We start from the raw sequence: 20868 nt of genomic DNA, 5'->3' as shown, positions 1-20868 counted from the left end.
GGTCTCCGGGGTCTTGTGCCGCGGGGCCCAGGAGGTCTGGGTGGAGCAAGGCTTCGCGCAGCATGTGGGGAAGGCTTGTCTCACGTTGGGGGTCTTGGGGTGATGGCAGTCTGGCCTGGGACGGCATGGGGGCCACAGAAGGGCGGGGAGGGGGGGCAGGGGGACGGTAAGGTGAGCACAGGCCACGTTGCAGCAGAGAGCAAAGGTCTGAAACTTAAGTTTTGAGTCTTTAGAATTATTTCTGGGGCCAGAGTGATAGCACAGCGGGTAGGGCACTTGCCTCGCACGTGGCTGACCCGGGTTCGATCCCCAGTATCTCATATGGTCCCCCAAGTACCTCCAGGAGTAATTCCTGAATGCAGAGCCAGGAGTAACCCCTGAGCATCGCTGTGGGTGTGACCCAAAAGGAAAAATAAACTAGAATTATTTGTACTTAAAATTCTGCTTCACACAACGCCATTGGATGGTCTCCCCAACTCCATGGTCATCTCAGGGTGGAATACACATCTCACGGGATACTCATGGAATACACATTTCTCGGCGCCAGGGAAGGGGAACAAGAACATCTCCACCGAATCCTGATGTTAGTTCTCAGTTGGTGGGTTAAAAAATAAAAGCGTTATTAGGCCCGAATCTCTCAGATGCCCATCACATGTCCCCAGTTCCTTACATAGGTGACTTAGAGGACTCATCCGTGTGTGTATATTTTTGTCCGGATTGTACTTTACCCAGAGAACAGAGTGATAATAAGAAAAGAAAGAACATTCTTCCTTGCTGCCAGGCAGACGTTGGCCTGAGTGTGCTGGGAGGCAGGTGTTCCAGAAGGTTCTGGGGCAGGAGCGTGCAGACAGCGCCAAGGGCAACCCAGGATAAAGTGCTCTCCAGTGGGTCGGCTTCTGGGCTTCTGCTGCGACGCATGGGAGAGAGCGAGGCCTGAGAGCCTGGAGGAGGCGGGGAGGCCTGCACCCCCGACTGAGGCTGGGCTGCATTAGGGCTCAGGGGAGTGTCTGCAGCAGCGACACTCACAGCCCGGAAAGGATGCCGGAGCAATGAGCGGTGACTGCAGCCAGGCTTGTCCAGGGCACCCAGCTACCCGGCCTTCCTCCCTTCATTCCTCCACCCTATTTTATTTTTTTTAAAAAGCATTTTATTCTTGTCAAAAAAGTTAAACATACTCATTGTAGAATGTATAGAAATTAGGGGGCCAGAGAGAGAGTACAGTGGGTAGGACACTTGCCTTGCATGCAGCTGACCTGGGTTCAAACCTGGGCACCCCATCCCCCAGCACCGTCAGGAGTGATCCCTGAGCACAGAGCCAGGAATAACCCCCGAGCACTGCTGGGTATGGCGCAAAAACCAAACCAAACCAAACCAACAAAAAAATTGAAAGTCCAGAAAGCCCAAAGCAGCATCACTATCCTCTCTATCTCCATCATCAGACAGATCCACAGTTTTAGGCTTGACCCACACACACAATCTTCTTTTTGGCTTGTTGGGGTATCGTTGTCCTTGTCGACACCTAACTCCTGCCCCCAGTATATTGTAGATCTTTCCATATTTTTCCGATTTGTGAGTATGCAGAGGAACCCAGGTGTGTGGGACCCGGGGCTGAGATCTCCAAGCCTGCATGGTTTGGGACTGGACCTGCCAGTAACTAGACAGTTACACCCACCAACTGCCGTGTAACTCCAACAACGGCCAGGATCCAGAGATTATCACACTCAGCTCCCGGAAGCGCACGGCCGCAAATGCGACATTTTATCATCTCATTTCTACTTTGGACAAACTGGCAGGCTACCGAATGTAACCTGCCCACATGGCAGAGTCTGGCAAACTCCCCGTGGTAATACCCAATATGCCAAATACCAGTAACAATAATGGGTCTCATTCTCCTAACCCTGAAAAAGCCTTGAATATGGCACTTTAAAAAAAAATCTCAGGGCTAGGACGAAGAAGACGTTACTGGCACCTGCTCGAGGCAATCGATGAACAACAGGGTGGTCGTGATCGTGATCGTGAGTATGCATAGAAATAAGAGCAAACTATGGCTGGAGAGAGTATAGTGACGAGGGCACGTGCCTCGCAGGCAACTGACCAGGGTTTGATTTCCGGCATCCCATATGGTCCCCCAAAGCGTTGCTGGGAGTGATTCCTGAGCAACCCCTGAGCACTGCAGGGTGTGAGCCCAGAGCAAAACAAAAGAAAGAGAAATGAGAGCAAACCACAGTGGCATCTGAGAACAGACACACACACACACACACACACACACACACACACACACACAGCTCAGCACCCTGGGGACCACTGCTCCCTAGAGGTGGCGCCGAGACAGCTCCAGGACACAGCCAGGTGGCCTGCCCTGGGTTCCCTCCTGAGATGAGGGGCCGGGAAGCAAGTCTCTGGGGGGTGGGGCTCAGGGTGGAGGGTGCTGAGTCATCCCTCACCCTCTGTCTGCAGCTCTGGAGCACCCGTGCCCTTTCTGCGAGCCATTCTTGTTCACTGTGTGTGCCTCTTCCAGGATTTCACTCTTGCAGATCTGCTTATAGGGAACATTTTGTCCAGGCCCATACCTGTGGCTTCAGTGAAATTCCTAGAAGTGGGATGAAAGTTGAAGCGGATCTAGCACCTAAGGGCGCTTCATATTTGTGATACCTTCCCCACAGCCTGGCCCCCTTCACTGCCCTCCGAAGGATTGCGCTCACACTCAACAGCTGTGCTGAGGAAGACGAGCGCCCTGCCTTCACGGGGTGGGGGTCAGACGTGACCAGGAGGTGGGCTGAACTTGCTGTCAGCCCCTGCATTGCCCTGCGGCCTCTGGGGACAAGGACCAGAGCAAGGGCCCCAAGCCTCCCCTCTCCTCCCTGCCTGGAGGTGTGGGTTTGGGGTGGGGGTGAGGGGTTTCTGTGTCCAGGGGCCGGCCGGCCACTGCTGTGGGTGCTCCCCTTGCTGGCCCTGCAGAGGCCACAGTGAGTGTCCCTTGTGGGGGAACCTTGCCTGGTTTTCTGCCGCCATGGGTCTTCGGGCATCCTTCAAGGCTGTGCTGACATGTCTGGGATACTCCCCGCCTGCATCCTCACACATTGCTCTGGCTGGATGTACCTCGGGTGAGGTACCTTGCAGGTCTGCTCTGTAATCTCAAGGGAAGACCCTGTGATGGTGTTAAGCTGCTTGGTGACCAGGTCACAGCGTGGGAGGGAGAGGATCAGAGAGCGATGTCCCTGAGTGTCTCCGGCCTCAGGACAGCCTCATCGAGGGAGGGCCGCCCACAACAGGTGCTTCATGTTCATGTGTCAGCACTGGACTGGTGAGGGACGAGCCCAGCCAAGACCAGCACTCGGGGCAGAAACACGGGCCCCACCCTGCGCCCCTGCAGCTGCTCTCGGAAATGCCCAGGGCTCTGGTTCCAGGAGGAAACGATCTGGATTCTGTGGGTGGATGTGTGGGATGTCCCTGGACGCGGTGGCTCCTGAGCTGCAAGAGGTGCTGCCATCTTGGAGGGGGGCTCTGCTTCGTGCCCCGATGTTACTGTCCCGAGCAGAAAGGAAGGAAGGAAAACTCGGCTTGGGACACCACACCTCCTGCGCCTCATCCCACCAGACACAGAATAACCAGTGGTTACCCACAGGATAACCCCACACACAGCTGACTTTAGATTGGGGGGGGGGTCCAGCCTGGGGTTGCTCAAGAAAACATGCAGTGCCAGGGGTCAAACCCAGGCCTCCCATAGGCGAACATGCCCATGGCCCCACAACCTACCGCGTGGAACAATGTCACCGTCCCCGGCTACCGTCTCCCAGCCTGGCTCTTCTGTCAAAGACTTTTAAAAACTTCCTGTCAGATTTGCACCCCGATGTTCACTGCAGCACTATTCAGAATAGCCCGAATCCGGAAAGACCCAAGTGCCCCAGAACGGAGGAGTGGATAGAGAAACGCCGCTACTGCCCACCGTGGAATGCTCCTCGGCTCTGAAAAGATGAAGCCGGTGCAGTTTGCTGTGTGTGGATGGACCTGGGGAGTGTCGGGCTGAGTGAAGTTAGGAAGGAGGGGGGCAGGCAGAAGGATCTCGCTCGCTCACCTGTGGGTTATAAAGAAATATAGAAGGGTATGACACATGCCCAAAGGCAGGAGAAACTGAGAAGCGGTCTTCAGTAGGAAGATGACAGATTCGACCCCAGCACTGCCTACAGCCCCCTGAGCACCCCCCAGGGTGATCCCTGAGAACTGCTGTCTTGGTCCCCAAACCAAAATAAATATATCAGTAGCACTGCACTGTCCTCCCGTTGTTCATCGATTTGCTCGAGCGGGCACCAGTAACGTCTCACAACAAATTGTGAGACTTGTTGTTACTATTTTTGGCATATCTAATGCGTCATGGGTAGCTTGGGGTGTGATATTTATATCAATAGAATAAAAAAAAGTTTAAAAGAAAATAAAGCACCTCCGTTGGGACATAGCTTTTCAGCCTGCGATGGGTTGCTTGCTGAGTGCCGTACGATCAGCGTCCAGCATCCGTGTCTAACGTTGGGGTCAGACACGGCTCCTGTGAGGCGCACAGCCAGCAGAATGGGGTGACGGACTGGACCAGCAACAGCGGACAGCATCCTAGAGAAAAGAGAGATCCAGGCTTCTCCCTCCCAGCAGGGCGTCTTGGCTTCTGGGACTTTCTCTCTTGCCAACTGGTCTCGCCTCTGGGTGACTAGCACTAATAGCTTAGGATCTGTTCCACGAGATTTAATCAGAAAGCGAGTTATGGTTTGAGAATGATTGGGTGGGAACTCTGCTCTGTCTTTGAAAAACAAAGTAGACAATAATGAGTGAGTGTTATAAATAAACCTGTGATATTTTGTAAAGTAATAGGATAATTAAAAACAGCATGAGTGCTCTTAAATTTTCAGAAGAAAAATAAAAGGCCCAGCCTCAGGACTGGACAGGTAGGGTGGGGTTAAAGGTATACTTGCCTGGTGCACAGCCAACTCTGGTTCCATCTCCAGCACGGTGCATGGTCCCCCAAGAACTGCGAGGAGTGATCCCTGAACACAGAACCAGGAGTCAGCCCTGAGCACAGCGGGATGTGACCTAAAAACCAGGGGAAAAGAAGTTTAAGCAAAGGCCTAGGCTGGTCAGCCTTGAAAAACATCTTTAACACAGAAATTGCCTCCCAAAGAGACTGTCTCCAGCAAAATAAAAGGGAATATTTGGAGCTATCAATTCCAGCATGACCTCAGCAATGCCGTTGTCCCACCTCTCAGGAACGATTCCATAATAGCCCAGGACACAAGGCCCCATCAGAGACAACTCCTGACTCTGAAGGGCCCGAGGTTTGGACAGGAGCCTCTGCTCCCCGTGCTCCCGCACCTGCTCCGCCTGTGTGTCTGTGCCTGTCTCTAGCCCCTGTCTGTCTTGCTTTCCAGTGACACGGGCCGGAAACCTGGGGGTGTCCTGTGCTTCTTCACACCCCAGCTCTCCACGACCCCCCCCAAGTCCCGCTCCTTCCAGAGGGTGCAGTGCAAGGCTGAGGAGAGGCTGCCTGTGGTTCTGGGGCTGTGAGGTTCTTTTTTGGGGGGGGCTCTACCTGGCGATGCGCAGCTCTTACTCATGGTTCTGTGCTCAAGGGTCACTCCTGGAGGAGCTCAGGGGACGGTGTGTGGTGCTGGAGATAAATCCTAGTTTGACTGAGTGCACGGCAAGTGCCTTCACCCCCTGAACACTCTCGGGTCCCATGGTCGGGGCTGTGATGCTGAAATCGGGCCCAGTTTCTCTCTCTCTCTCTCTCTCATTATTTATTTATGGTTTCTGGGACACACCTGGCAGTCCTCAGGGTTTATTCCTGACTCTGCACTCAGAGATCACTCCTCGCAGGCTCGGGGGACCATATGGGGTGCTGGGACTAGAACTCGGGTCAGCTGTGTGCAAGGCAAACGCCCTCCCCGCTGTGCTGTCTCTCTGGACCCATCTCTTCTTGAACGATCAGTCACTGAGAGAAAGGTCTAACCTTCATGACAGAACCACCTCTCTTCCTAGAGCAGAACCTGGGGCGGGGGGGGGGGGGGGGCGGGTGCAGCATGATCTCCTTGAACAGACGACAGGACCCCCCCCCCCCCCAGGCTCACTGTAGTGGGCGGGAGGATGCAGGAGAAATTAGCCACTGCACTGGCGTGGTGCAGCTTCCTGAGAGGTGCTGCACCCCTGCACTGAGACACTGGGATCTGGGGGGCGGCAGGTTTAGAGGGGGGCCTGAGGTGGAGCACTACACGTCTCCACCAGCTTCGCTGCTCGGGGCTGCTCCTCTCCAAGCCTGCTGGGTCGGAATCGCGAAATAAACCCGGATCTCACTTGCACACCACACCGGGGAGGGGCCTTCTGGTCCCCGCGTGCACTGGCAGGGCCCGTGCACCTGGCAGAGGCCCCCGTGCTCTTTGGGTCCCGTGGAAGAGCTTTGGTCAGCCTTGGTTATGACAGGAAGCATGACGGGGTCGGCAGATGGACAAGTTCTGAGCGGTCTCTTCTCTGCCCCAGATGAAGTATTGGGGCCGGAGAGATGGGACGGCGGGTGGGACGCTTCCTTGCATGTGGCTGACCTGGGTTCCAGCCCTGCCGTCTCATAGGGTCCCCCAAGCCGCGCCAGGAGTGATGCCTGAGTACTGGGCCAGGAGGCAGCCCTGAGCCCAGCCAGGTGGGCCCCCCAAACAGAAACCCACCCCCGTTGCGGAGGAGGGCAGGTTTGGTTCTGGGCAGAGGATGTCTCTTCCACTCAGGGTCCACGGTCCCCGGGAAGCTTTTCCCCAAGTGGGATGCAGGAGTGTTCCTTGGCGTGTCTCGTCAGAGTCCTTCTCCCTCTCCCTTCCGCTCCGTTAGTCCCATTGGCGTTGGCTTAAGGCAGCTCCATGCAAGTCGGGATAGACATTTTACCTTTCTGAAACCTTCGTGACTTCAGTCCCGGGTCCTCTGCAGACAATGGGATGTCTGACGCTTTTACAGTTGGGACCGTAGGCAAGCACCCCCTGAGCTGGCCAACTCTCATTCTAAAGAATCCTTGCGAGATTGTGTGCTCTAGAGTGTGTGCTCCCAAACTCAGGGTCGTGTCAATGTAGGCAGGAAGGAGGAGTGGGCCTGGGGTCTGCAGGCTTGGGTCTAGGCAGAGACAGACCCATGGTCTGGGGGAGCAGTCCACTCACGGGGTTGCAGGGCAAGCGCCCTCCCCATGGTGCTGTCTCTCCAGCCCCCGGCCCAGGGCCAGACGCTTGGAGATGACGAGGAGGATCTCATAGGGCTTTTTTGTAATCAGCAAAAGCTGGCAGGCGCCCAGACAGCCCTGGTGGGTGAATGAGAAACTGTGACAGGGCACACTCCCGCCATTGTTGGGTCTGCTGCTCAGCAACAGACCCCGGGCTGTTCTCCCAAGCAGCAGCTTGGCTGGAACTCAGAGGTGAAGTTATGCCGAGAAAAGAAAAGGCCAATCACGGAAGGTTACCGTGGGTTGTATTTATGCAGAACTCTTCAAATTACAAAATTACACTGATGGAAAATGACTGTGATCACCAGGAGGTCGAGTTGAGGAGAGGGCATGGCCCTGACGGGGTGGTACAGGGGCGTCTTTGAGGCTCTAGAACAAGTCTATGTCCTGACCGGATGCATAAATGGGATAAAATGTCGTCTACCATGTACACACACACACACACATACACACACACACACACACACACACACTTCCATTATAATCTTGTCAGTTTTCTGGCTTTAGCAATTCTTGTTTTGCTTTTGGGGGCCACAACTGGTGCTCAGGGCTTGCTCCCTGGCTCTAGGCTCAGGAATCAGTCCTAGTGGGCTCAGGGGATCATCTGGGGTACCAGAGATCAAACCCAGGTTGGCCACATGCAACGCAAGTGAGCTGGGTTCTCTCTCTCTCCTCTCCTGGTTTCTGCAGTCTGAGTGATGTTGGAGGGAAGTTGGATAAGGAGACAAAGGGATTTCTGGCCCTACTATACAGTTTTGCGAGGCTAAGATTTTTTTCAAATTAAAAAATGTTTACAGAACATTGAACTCACTTGGGAGTCTCTTTGGTTTTTCAGAAAAGATCATCTGAGAGAAAACCTTGGGAGATTTGTAAGCCGAAAGCATTTCTGAGGACTAAGATTTCACTAGTATGTCAAGCATGAAGATTTTGTCTTGGAAATTGTACGCAAGGGTTTTTTCTGGTTTGCTTTGTTTTTGGCTTTGGGCCACACCCAGCAATGCCCAGGGGGCTACTCCCAGGACCATTGCTTGGGGGTCACTTCCTGCAGTGCTGGGGGGACCAGGTGGGGGCAAAGGGGATCGAACCTGGGGCTCCCCAGTCTATAAAAGTTACCCTGTGCTCAGCCCTTTGAACTGTCTCCTTGCCCTACCAGAAAGAAGGAAAAAGAGCCCTTAACTATATAACATTATTACGGATATTTTGTATTAGAAATATATTGATATTTGGGGGAAAGTCTCCTGGTTCATTTCCCCCAGGATGAAGTCACTCCATGACCCTGGGGCTCCTGGCTCTGATCTCTGCTCCTTCTCAAGACCGTTCTTCTTTGCTCTTGACTTTGTTTGGGGTGTGGGGGCCACACCCTGCAGTGCTCAGGGCTACTCCTAGCTCTGCGCTCAGGGCTCTCCCGGTGGCGTTTGGGAGATGCTGTGCGGTGCCAGGGATCTCACTAGGATCAGCCGTGTGCAAGGCAGGTGCCTAACCCCTCGCACTCTCTGGCCCTGCTCTCCTGCTGGGTGAGCCTTTGGGGCCCACCCAGAGGATGCTTCCTCCACCTTCCCTGGCCGAGAAGCGGAGTTTGCCGCATCTTCCTGCAGCTGGGGGTTCATCCTACTGTTCTCCTTTGGGAGTTTTGTTTGCTGCTCTGCCCTCCTCCGGCCCCTCGTTGCTGAGTCTCAGGGTCCTCAGGGGCCAGCCGGATCCCCTTCCTCCCTTTCAAGCGCGGGCCTAGCTCAGGCTCTGGGACGCAGAGAGGCCAGGAACGAACAAGGCATCGGCTCCACTGAGTCCTTAGTGATTGAGGCTTCACCCTCGCCTGCCCACACAGAAGAACTGTTCAGAAACCTACGCACCAGAGGACGGAGCAGTAGTCTAGTGGTCAGGCGTGGGTGTCCGTGGGCCCTGTTCCCACAGCCCTGCAGGAGCCAAAGTTTCATCCCCTCTCTCGCCCCAGCCAGGGTGCCCCTCTCCGGGTGCTCCCGAGACCTGTGGAGCGGCCTGAGCTGTGGCTGCCCCGCCCCTCTCCAGCCCGTCCCCACTGTCCCCTGCTGTCCCCTACACGAGCCTTCTGGCCGGCCGTGCTCATGGGACTGCATGCGGTGCCGGGGATGCTAACTGGGGTCGGCTGCGTGCAAGGGAAGCACTTTAACCCTGATTCTCTCTCCGACCCATTATACTTCTTCTCTGGGGGGCTTTTGTTTATTTTGGTGGGGGGCACACCTGGCAGTTCTCAAGGCTTTCTCCTAGCAGAGCTCAGGGGACCCTAAGGGATGCTGGGGATTAAACCCAGGCCAATGCAGTCAACCACATTCAAAACCTCTCCCACCTGCCTCCCAAGCACATTATGCTTATTTTTTCCAATAAAAGTTAATAATGAGGGGCTGGAGTGATAGCACAGCGGGTAGGGCGTTTGCCTTGCACACGGCCAACCTGGGTTCGATTCCAAGCATCCCATATGGTCCCCCAAGCACAGCCAGGAGTAGTTCCTGAGTGCATGAGCCAGAAGTAACCCCTGTGTATCGCTGGGTGAACCCCCCCAAAAAAAAGTTAATAATGAAACCTGCCTCCCGTGGGCCTGGTTTCCCAGGTATCCTCGCTGCCCTGACTTCCTGTGCTCTAAAGGCCCATGCCCGGTGGCACTCGACTGCAGTTGCACATCTGCCCCCTGGGCTGGATGTGGAGACCCGACACTCCTGCCTTCACTTCGCACTCTCCAGTCTGGGCCTGGTGAGATCCCTTGCTTGATGAATGGCCATTTCTCCAGCTGAAGGAAGGCCCCTTAGAAGGCATGGCCTATGCCGTAAAGCGTCCCGTGTCCTCAGGGTGCCCCTCGGGGTACTTTGCGGATGGTGCCAGTGGCCAGTGAGCACTTGCTGGTCAAGGGTAAGGGCGGTAGCAGTGGCCTGGCAAGACACAAAGGAGGAAAGCTTTGGAACATCCTCTCCTGCTGGATGACAGCGCCTCCTCAGTCACAAATGCCCTCCCTACTCAGCCCTTCCAGCCGTGCCGTGACCTGTGACTGGAGCCCGGGCCTGGGTTTCTGCCCTGGCCACTGGCGCTTGAACTTGAGCAAGTCACTGGAACCCAGCACCTCTGTTTCCTCTTGGAGATGAAGCGATAAGGGAGCCACAGAGCTAGAACAGCGAGTAGGGTACTTGCCTTGCACACAGCCAACCAGGGCTCGTTCCCCGGGACCCCATATGGTGCCCAGAGCCCACCAGGAGTAATTCATGAGAGCAGAGCCAGGAGTAAGCCCTGAGCATGGCCAGGTGCGGCCTCAGTAAGTCACTGTCACTGTCACTGTTCTCCCGTTGTTCATCGATTTGCTTGAGCGGGCTCAGTAACGTCTCTATCCCGAGACTTGTTGTTACTGTGTTTGGCATATCAAATGCGTCATGGGGAGCTTGCCAGGCTTTGCCGTGCGGGCGAGATACTCTCAGTAGCTTGCCGGGCTCTCCGAGAGGGGCGGAGGAATCGAACCTGGCTCGGCCAGCTGGCTGCGTGCAAGGCAAACGCCCTACCGCTGTGCTATCGCTCCAGCCCAATAAATAAACTCTAAATTTTTCTCAAATAAACTCGAATGCTTCCATTCTAAATGGAAGCGGTAAGACCTTTCCAAGACAAAGGCTGTGGTGCAGAGAGGTGCTCCTGGTGGGGTGCCAGGCACCCCGGGAGACCAGGAGAGAAGCAGGCCTTGGAAGCCCCTCTCAGGCACACCCCCTCTGAGCTCACTGTCTCCTGCAGAGCAAGGTGGGGTCTGGGGGACTGTGGGGAGTGTAGTGAGAGCAGGCCCAGGGCTGGGATTCCAGGGGACTGAGGCGGAACAATGGATGGAATCCTGTGTTTCCAGGGACAGACTGTTTCCCCCCAGCGCGCACACACACACATACGTACACATGCACACACACACGTGCTCACACATACACGCATAAGCGTGCACAGACACATGGCAAACACACATGCATACACATGCACACGTGCACACTCACACATACATGCATGAGCGTGCACAGACACATGCACACACACACACACACACACACACACACGCTTTTAAAGCTCCAAGAGCCATTAAGACCAACAGTGCATCCCTCCGGCTTCCCCTCTGTCCCCATTAGACTCCCAGCCACAGGTCACCAGGCTCCTCCTTGGAACACGCCCGACCCCTCCGGGGCACTGGCAGTGCCCTAGGACAGTGTCCGGCGGCAGCAAGTCAGCTTCCGAGCCCGGAGCCGTGTCCTGCCCATCAGAGAGTGGCAGGCCTGCAGGGTGCGTAGGACCAGACATGCAGCGTCCTGGGAACTCCCACCACAAGCAGCTCCACTCCCCTTCGCCCACCCCCGCGTGTCCCTTCTGTACTCACGTATGGAGCACAGATGTCTGCACAGGCCTAGGCCAGGGCGAGCTGAGTGGAGGAAGGGGCAGCGTAGCCCCCAACTCCATCCTGTCCTTCGGCCTGGGTGCCCCAAAGCTCAGGGCCCGGAGACCGGCCAGCCCAGCCTAACTCTCTCCTTGCACTCCGGGGGTGTCTGTGGGATCGGTGGGGTGGGGCGGGGGGCCCAGGAGAGGTGGCAGAAGACCATGAATGAGGCAGAGGTGTCAGAGCATCTTCGCTTGGGCCCTGGGCCATGATGAGCATCCAGTTCCCACAGTCCAGCCCCCAGCTCCCCCAGAACCACACCCCTGCCCTGCACCCGGTGGGAGCGTCATTCTGATCCTGCAGACGGGGGACGCTGCACTTAGAAACGCCCCCTGCTGCCTCTCGGCCATGGCAGTCAGGGCCACACACTGGTGCCAAGCCGCCACACCGGCCACACGATCCCTCTTGGCCTCCCGGCTCTGTGCTGTTGGGGCCACAGTAGTCTTGGTTTAGGGAGGGGTGGTGCCCAGGGGGAAGTTTGTTGACTTAGAAAGCAGATGAGGGCTGGGAGGGATGGAACAGCGGGCAGAACACTTGCCTTGCAGGTGGCCCACCCAGGTTCTATCCCCAGGTTCTATCCCCACCGGGAGTGACCCCTGAGTGCAGAGCCAGGAGTAAGCCCCTGATGGGCCTGCCCCCCCCCAAAAAAAAACAAATTTAAAAGCAGGTGATGTTTAGGCCAGCTCTAAAGGCCGGAGCACACGCTTGGCATGCAGGGCCCGGGTTGGGTTCCCCGCGGACGGTGGGAGAGGGCCCCACCCACCACTGGATCCGACCCAAAACCCAAACCTGAAACTAGCAGTCCTGTCTGAGGCCCCGCAGACCTGCAGGGAAGGAGTGGCAGGAAGGTGGCCCTTCCAGGCACCGCACATGAGCGCTCAGAGTTGACACCAGGGAGAGAAGGAAGTCTCCTGCCCTCCTCTCAGGCCTCTGGGCGCAGTGGGGACCTCCTGGCACCTGCTGTCCCCAGCTCTTGTCTCCTGGCAGAGTCTGAAGGACTTCAGAGCTCGGCTCAACCCAGGGATCACGGACCAGGAGCTGAGGGGGGGGACAGAGCTCCAGCTGCTGGGTGGCATGTCCCAGACACGCCGCCCCCTCAAACTGCAGGTCCCCATCCTGGACCCAGAAGGAGGGTGCAGGTCCCCCAGAGGCCCCAGCCTCTCCATCTGGCCAGCTCAGCTGCTGCCCTGCGGACCGGCCACACAAAGGTGATTGGCTGGGCCTGCCAGGGCTTTGTGACGCGCGGGGCCCCTGCAGCCCCTCCCAGCCCCGCACCAGACACGCTGCCTCCCCTCCGTGCACCCCCACAGGCCCCTGGATGTGTGAGCCTGGGGCCCGAGGGGCAGCGGTCTTGCAGCTTTTCCAGACAGGTGACTTCTGCCCTGCTGGGCGTGGGCAGGCAGGGGGAGCCCAGTGACCATGGGCATAGCCCCACGCCAGGAGTCACAGGGTTTGGCGGGCTCCAGAGAAGCCTCACTCGCTCGTCCGATCCCGCCGCTTCTGTTCCTGTTTCCCTGGCTGGTAGGATAGAGGGAAGGTGGGGCCTGGGCCCAAAAAGAGCCCAGTCTGGCTTCTCCAGCGGCTCCCTCCCGCCCTGGCCTGCCCGGCCTCAGAAACCTGCAGCCAGAGGCAGGGAGGGCCGTGGGGTCCCACGGTCTGGGAGCAGCACTGGCCATGACACAGAGGTGGCACCTCGGCCATTAGTGGCTCTATGAGGGGGGTGGCGGGAGCAGCTGTTTGTCCCCTCTTTGTAGTTGGGGACACTGAGGCCCAAAGTCAGATATCCTGAAAATAGTCAAGCCTCCTGGGGTGGGTGGACACCCCCAGCTGTGCTCGGGGGCTCTTTCCAGCTCTGTCCTAGGGGTGCTCCCAGGGATGCTCAGGGGACCCTCGGGGGTCCATGTGGTACCAGAGGTCAGGCCTAGACCTCCTCCATGTGCTCAGCCCATGAGCTAGCTCTGACCCTAGAACCAAGAGCCTAACCCAAGTGGACCGACCGGAGAGCTATTTGGTCGGGGGTGGGGGTCTCCCTAGCTTTGAGTCCCCACATCCTCCTTGGAGCCCGCTGGAGGCTGACCCTGCCCCAAAGACCCACAGTGTCCTTTCCTAGCGGTTCTGGGCCTGGGAAGGGAGTCCTGGGCACCAGAGAGAAGCCTGGAGGCGTGAGGGCAGCCCAAGGTGCCGAATCATCAAGACGCTGGTTTTATGGAAGGGAGATTATGGCTGGAGGCCTGGAAATGGTCAGAATAAGAGGCAGCAAGTGCTCAGGAGCCGGCGACTGTGCCGGCCGGCCCAGCTGCCCCCAGAACCCCTGGCAGGTCAGCCTCGTGCCCCCTTCATCACCTTGAAGGCCCCTCGTTCTTGCACAGGGCACAATTTAGCCGTTACCGACCCGACCTCGCAGCGTTTTTCCCCGTGGCTCCGGGCAATGCTGCGTCCTTGAGCGGGCGTCCAGCTGATACGGGAACTGGACCTGGCCTCCGTCGCCCACACGGGTCGTGGTTGGAGAAAGGGGGACCAGGCAGTTTCTGCCCCTCTGGCTAGTGGGGAGGAGGCGTGACCCCAGGACGGCGTCCACTGTGACTTCTCTCGGGCCATCTGGGAGGGGGGTTTGTGGGCGGGCTCTGTGCCTGTTTCTAGAGGCCGCTGGGCCGAGGCTGGGCCCGGGTCACCCCAGGACAAACAGCGTCCTGGGAGTGTTCCGCCTGTGACTGGGCGGAATGAGGCTGTTTAGTTCCCGCTGACGTCTCCTCACAGGCCAGTGCCCCAGGCCCGCAGGGGACACGGGCAGGGGTAAGCTGCCTTTCCTGCCCAGCATCAGCCAGAGGGCTTGGAGTTCTGTCGGGGAGGGAAGGGTGGGGCTGGGGGGACTTTGGGCTTTTGCTTTCTGGCCCCATCTGGCGGTGCCCAGGGGCTACTTCCAGCTCTGGGCTCAAGGGTCGCTCCCTGCAGTGTTTAGGGGACCATGCGTGCTGGGGGTCGAAACTGGGGGATCCGCCGGCATGCAGAGCGGAGCTCGGCCCCCGACCTGTCTCCTCAGCCCCGGTTGTATTGCTTTGGTTTTGTTTTTGTTGGATTGCTCTGGGGCCGCCACACCTGGTGGTAGTCGGGGGGGGGGGGGGGGTCAAGCCTGGGTCTGGTCTGCCAGGTGCATAGCCAGTGCCCGGCCCGCTGTGCCCTCTCCGGCCCTGCTTTGGTCTCTTTACTCAGCTCCCGCCGTCCCGCCGTCCCCTCCCCTGTGTTGTCGTGTTGTTCTGGTTGTGTCTGTGTGGTGGGGTTGTGAGTGTGGTGGTGGTTGTGAGTTGTGTGTTGCCATAGTGGTGGTATTGTGTGTGTGTGGGGGGGTGCTGCTCTTACACTGTGGTGGGACTGTGTCACCTACACCTGACTGTGGTGCTCCCACACTGCCACTGCAGTGCTCCCTGCGTCACACTCTAGTTCAAGTGCTCAGTGACCTTCGTGCTCCCACACTAGGCCGTGATGCTCACGGGGGCCCCGCTCCTGTCATGGCACGGCTGGGTTTGGGCAGAACCAGGCTTCAGAGGAGCAGACCCAAGTGAGGGGTCTCCCCTTTCAGAGCCTGCTGGGGGTAGGCAGGGGCTCGGGGCTGGGGAAGGACCAAGGCGTCTTTGCTCAGGGCCTGGGTGCCCCCTGCTGGCCACGCCGTAGTTCTGTCTGGGCCCAGCCCTGGGCCAGGAACATTCAGGGGTTCCTGCTCTCCCAGAGGCTCCCATGGGCCCCACATCAGCCTAAATGGACGCCCACCGGGTGAGGCAGCATCACTGCTACCCTGGACCAACTGCCCCCACCTCTCCCCTCCCCCGGCTGCCCCTCCCCCCAAGCCTCCCAGGTGACTCTTGCAGTTCTGAGAGTGAGGCATCGCTCTTAAGGAAACAGCCTTTTCCTGCACACCGGGAGGGAGGAACCAGCTAAGCGTGTCTCAGGGAAGGCTCCAGGCCTCCCCATGTCCCCATCCGGGCCACCATGGGGCAGCTGGTCAGTGCCAGCAGGCACCGTGTTGGGCCACCTGTCTGTCCCGCCTAGCCAGCCCCCAGCCTGTGGCGGCAGTTCTCGAGTCTATGTCTGTGATGTGCATGTTGGAAGCGTGTTACATGCTGGTCTCCATAGTTGTACATGACACAGGATCGTATCGATCACAGTTACAGGCCACACATGCGTCACGCACACCCACCGCCTTCACCCCGGCCCCTCAGGAAGTTTCGCAGGAGGCTATAGAGTTCTCTGCTCCCAGTCCACCCCCTGCTCCCTGGGAAGCACCCAGAAGCCTCAGTGATGTCCCTCAGAGCCTCGAGGGCTGCTGCAGCCAAGGACCAAGCTCTTCCTCAGGAAGCAGCACACAGTGACCCGGAAACTAGAGCCTAACGCAGAACTCCCAAGGCCGGCCTGGGTCACTTCTTCCCACCCCGGGCTCTCTGAGGCCCCGCAGAGCCAGGACCTTGCCGGAGCAGGGAGTAGGGGAGGGGCGTGCCTGTGGGAACATGAGCCCCCAGGAGCCCATGAAGGCCAAGGAGCGGCCCCCCTCTTGGCACCCCGGCCTCCCTGCTTTCCCCACGCTTCGGGGCCCTTGGGCAGTACCGTTCTGTGTTGGTCCCCCAGTAAGACCCTCCTGCGGTAAGAGAAAGGCTCGTCGTCTTACCCATCCCTCCCAAGATCAAGTACACGTCCCTTGCCCTGCCCTTCTGCCTCCTTATTAAGTTGGGGGGGTCCAATCTCTGGGGCCACGCCCACCCATGGCACCCCGGTGAGGCCCCCAGGCGCCCGGCCACACTCTGCTGCACAGACTCTGCCGGTGGCCCCCAGCCTCCGTCTGTGCTGCCAGAGTGCAGGGGTGTTTCCCGGCGGTGGAGGCAGAAGGACTGAGGTCACCCGGGACCTCAAGGACGTGTGGCAGAGGCCACGTCAGAGTCGTGCTGAGAGGGGGCTGCTGCCCTGTAGGGGGTTCAGAGGTGGTTTCTGGGAGATGAGGCCCCAGCTGAGGGGAGGAGGGGGGAGGGTAGGCCAGAGGGCAAGAGGAACTGAGCAGAGTTGTGCAGTGACCCTCACTTAGTCACAGGCCTGGACACCCCCCACCCGACCCCCGTCTTGAAGGTGCTCCAGTGGGCCGCAGGGGGAGGGGGCCAGGCAGGGAATAAAAGAATGTTTCTCTGCGTTTCTTTAAAACAAAAAAACAGTGGGGCCAGGGGGAGGGTACAGCAGGCAGGGTGCTTGTCTTGCATGCAGCTGGCCCGGGTTTGGTCCCCCACACCCCATACGATTCTCTCAGCCCCACCAGGAGTGATCCCTGGTGCTCCCTGAGCCCAGAGGCCCAGGAGTAAGTCTTACACACTGCCGGTGTGGCTTAAAAAACCAAACACGGGGAGAGGGAGGAGGCACCACTGGAGAAACACCCCCCACCCCCATGAAAACGGCTCCCCTGGCCTCCCGCTTCCTGGATGGAAAGGTCAGACTCCTCCCCATGGCAGACAAAGTCCTGGCACTCAGTCCTTGCCAGCCTCAGGGGCGCCAGCCCAGCACGCAGACCTGCCCCCCGGCCCGCCGAGCGCCCAGGGCTGCCGAATAAGCCAGGCCTTTGTCCCTTCTGCCCCAGCCTTTGTGTGTTGGAGACATTCCCGCCCCTCAGTGCCCGAAGACCCTGCCCCACCCGTCTTTGTGCCGTCCAGTCCCTGAACTTCCGACAGGCTTGGCCACCCACGTCCCTCATGCTGGCTGGCGGCCAGCGCCCAGGCCGGCCACATTCTGGGGGCGAACAAGAGCCCCCCCTCTCCAGGAGGGCCTGTTGCAGTGCCCCCTCCCCCAGGACAATGCCTCGCCCCCCCCCCCACACACACACACACACACCGAGGGCCGGGAGCAGGGAGCCCGCCTGACCTTGCCTCTCTGTCTCCGCAGCTGGGGCATGGCCGTCAATGTGTACTCCACATCCGTGACCAGTGAGAACCTGAGTCGCCATGACATGCTCGCGTGGGTCAACGACTCGCTGCACCTCAACTACACCAAGATAGAACAGCTCTGCTCAGGTAGGCGGCCTGGTCCTCCCCCACCCCCATCCCTTGCTGCAGGGGTGTAGAAAGAATAAGGTGACCGAGGGCTGGAGGGTGCTGGAGGCTGGAGGGCTGCCCTGCTCTGCGCTAACTAGGTACTACTGTGGCTCCTCTCTCCCTGAGCTGAGCTTAGAAACGCTCAAGGTACAGATGAATCTATGGGGGGCGGGGAGGAGAACAGGTAGGATTGGGTCAGTCTGGGGTTGAGCCCCATCCCTGTTGGGGGAACACACGCCCCACAAATTGTGCGTTTCCATTGCATAATTAATCACAAATTTTATGCCACTTTTTTTCCCCAAGGAGTGAGATGCAGAGATCATATGAAGGGGTTTTGTGTGTGTTTGTGATTTTTTGGGTTTTTTTGTGTGTGTTTTTAAATTGGGTGGGCTGGAGCGATAGCACAGCGGCAGGGCATTTGCCTTGCGCGCAGCCAGCCCGGTTGAGCCGGGTTCGAGATTCCTCCGCCCCTCTCGGAGAGCCCGGCAAGCTACCGAGAGTATCTTGTCCACACGGCAAAACCTGGCAAGCTCCCTGTGATGTATTCATGGGGATACGCCAAACACAGTAACAAGAAGTCTCAAAATGGAGACGTTACTGGGCCCGCTCGAGCAAATCGATGAACAACGGGAGGACAGTGACAGTGACAGTGATTGTGCTGGGTCAGAGAGATCACATATGCAGCTGTGGTGACCACAGCCCTGGTTCAAACCCCCAGCACGACACATGCTCCCCCGAGCACGGAGTTCCCCCCGAGTGCCAGCAGGTGTGCCCCAACACCCCTCCCAAGCAACAGAAAACTTTAAAAAGTAATAGTGGTTGCCGGTATTACATAAAAATGGGGTGCCGTGACTAGGCAGGGGTGATGATGAAGCAGTGAAATAGGGCAAGGCGGGGAGTGGCAAGTAGGATCCGGAGCAGCTGCAGAGCCCTAAACTAGTCCGAGGGCGGGCGTGGAGGTGACTGAGGGAGCCGGGAAGGCTGAACGGTGAACAGCGCAGAGCAGGAAGCGGTGGAGGTGGGCTGTGGGGTGGGGGTGCTGTGCAGGCTAACAGCCCCCGTGCACCCCACTCCGGCCTCGGGGGCTGCAGATCACGGCATCCACGTGGCACAGCCAGGGGGCAGGGCCTCTCGGAGACAGAAGAACGCCCCCGGCCCACATCGTGGGGCGGGTGCAGCTGCAAAGGGGTCGGCTCCCTTGGGCCCAGCCCAGGGCCCCAGGAGTCTGGGCAGTGGCGGGGCTGGGGGGTAGGGTCTGGGCAGCAGCAGCCGAGCCCCCTCCCCCCTCCCAGGTGCAGCCTACTGCCAGTTCATGGACATGCTGTTCCCCGGCTGCGTGCACTTGAGGAAGGTGAAGTTCCAGGCGAAGCTGGAGCACGAGTATATCCACAACTTCAAGGTGTTGCAGGCAGCCTTCAAGAAGATGGGTGTCGACAAAGTAGGTGCCTGTGCCCCAGGGCCCTGAGGAGCGGCCCAGGGCTGCAGGCTGGCCTCAGCCCCTCGAGGAAGTGTTCCCCCGGCCCCCCATTCCAGGCGCAGTGGACCACTCCCCCCGCCCCCCAACTCCACTGCCCTGTCCTGATGCCGCCACCAATGCTGCCAACTCCTCTCTGCCCCACCCCCCCACGCCCCCGACCCGGCTGACTCGGCTCCTGTGCAGAAAAGTCTGTGGCTCAGGCAGACTTGAGCGCCCGCGGGGACGGGGTCACAGGGTGGGGTGGGAGGGGGGCCGGGGGCCGGCGGCCGGTTAAAGTGCTCTGCTTCTGTGGTCTGTTTCAGATAATCCCTGTAGAGAAATTAGTGAAAGGAAAATTCCAAGATAATTTTGAGTTTATTCAGTGGTTTAAGAAATTTTTTGACGCAAACTATGATGGAAAGGATTACAACCCGCTGCTGGCACGGCAGGGGCAGGACGCGGCGCCTCCTCCTAACCCAGGTGATCAGATCTTCAACAAATCCAGGAAGCTCATTGGCACAGCAGGTAACGTGCCCGAGCCAGGGGAGGGAGTGCGGGGGGCCGGGCCGGAGGGGGTCTCTGACCACGAGCGCCCCTGGGGCCACCCGGCCCGGCCCAGCCCTGCCAGCCCCGAGGAGACTGTTATCACGGAGTTCAGATGACGCTGCCCGCTGCCACTGACCAGGGGCTGTCCCCAAGGGGAGGGGGGCCCTAAGATTCCTCCAAGAGGAGAGCCCCCCCCCGCACCAGCCGACCCCCTGCCCCCTGCCCGCCGGCCTCCCAGGCAGGGGTGCGGCTCCCCCAGCCCCAGAGCTCAGCCCTCTGGAGAGGGGCTCTCTGGGCTCCTGGGAGATGGGGGGAAGCAGGCGGTTGGAAGAGACGCCCAGGCCCGCATCTGAACCCGTCATAGCAGAGCCCGCTCCTCCTGCCGCCCGCTGCTGCCCTCTCCTGCTTGCTTTGCATCTGGAGCTGCGGCTCCGCCAAGGAACTGCCCGGCCAACGCCGCCCAGCATGCCGTCCCGAGCCAGCCAGAGCCCCGGAGGGCGAGGGGTGGGGGCGCAGTGGGGGGCTCCTTCCTCAGTTCCAGATCCAGGCCATCGGCAGGGCAGGGAGTAGCACTTTGGGCTTCTGCAAGGAAAGGCCCGGCCGGCCAGTGGGGGGCTGAGCTGAGAGAGGCAGGGTGGGCCCCTCCCCTCCCCCCGGCCAGCCCGGCCTCCCTGGGCGTCCCCATCGTCCTGCATTGGGCTTGCTGAGGGGCTGCCAAGCTGCTCTGGTGTCCTGCGTGGCCGTGGCTGGAGGCCCAGAGGGAGCCCCCTCCGAGAGGGCCCGGCGGGGCGCTGCCTGCCTTTCGCATGGGTCTGTCGGCACTGGGCGGGGGGAAGGGGGGGCACCCGCAGCTTGCCGGGCCCCGCCTGACTTTTCTCCTCTGGACAGTTCCCCAGAGGACATCCCCCACAGGCCCCAAAAACATGCAGACCTCCGGCCGGCTGAGCAACGTGGCCCCCCCGTGTATCCTCCGGAAGAACCCCCCATCAGCGCGGAACGGCGGCCACGAGACTGACACCCAGATCCTGGAACTCAACCAGCAGGTCAGCTAGGCGCCGTCCCGCTCGCCCCAGGCAGATAGGGGGGGCAGGGGGGCGCGGGGAGGCAGGTTAATTCAGGGGCCTGGGGATTAGTGGCGGACTGGTCTGGAAAGTAT

At 59.1% G+C, this 20868-nt stretch overlaps 2 protein-coding genes across 3 annotated transcripts in view; one reads left to right on the top strand and one right to left on the bottom strand.

Moving 5' to 3' along the window:
* PREB (prolactin regulatory element binding) overlaps positions 1–20868 on the bottom strand; it is a 247032-nt gene that overhangs the window by 126046 nt on the left and 100118 nt on the right. The window lies entirely within an intron of this gene.
* The window catches only part of MAPRE3 (microtubule associated protein RP/EB family member 3), a 50467-nt gene that overhangs the window by 28575 nt on the left and 1024 nt on the right, over positions 1–20868 (top strand). The window contains exons 2-5 of one of the 2 annotated variants that reach the window (XM_056126120.1): positions 17562–17689; positions 19003–19148; positions 19490–19646; positions 20601–20755. In XM_056126120.1, the coding sequence (XP_055982095.1) occupies positions 17569–17689; positions 19003–19148; positions 19490–19646; positions 20601–20755 (579 nt within the window). In that variant the 5' untranslated portion in view covers positions 17562–17568. Of the gene's footprint in view, positions 1–17561; positions 17690–19002; positions 19149–19489; positions 19692–20600; positions 20756–20868 lie in introns of both variants that reach the window. The other variant, XM_056126112.1, reaches the window with a different exon arrangement.

This window comes from Sorex fumeus, unplaced genomic scaffold, assembly GCF_029834395.1.
Source record: "Sorex fumeus unplaced genomic scaffold, SorFum_2.1 ptg000006l, whole genome shotgun sequence".
Classification (NCBI taxonomy): Eukaryota; Metazoa; Chordata; class Mammalia; order Eulipotyphla; family Soricidae; genus Sorex; species Sorex fumeus.
This window is presented reverse-complemented; position numbering and strand designations above follow the sequence as displayed.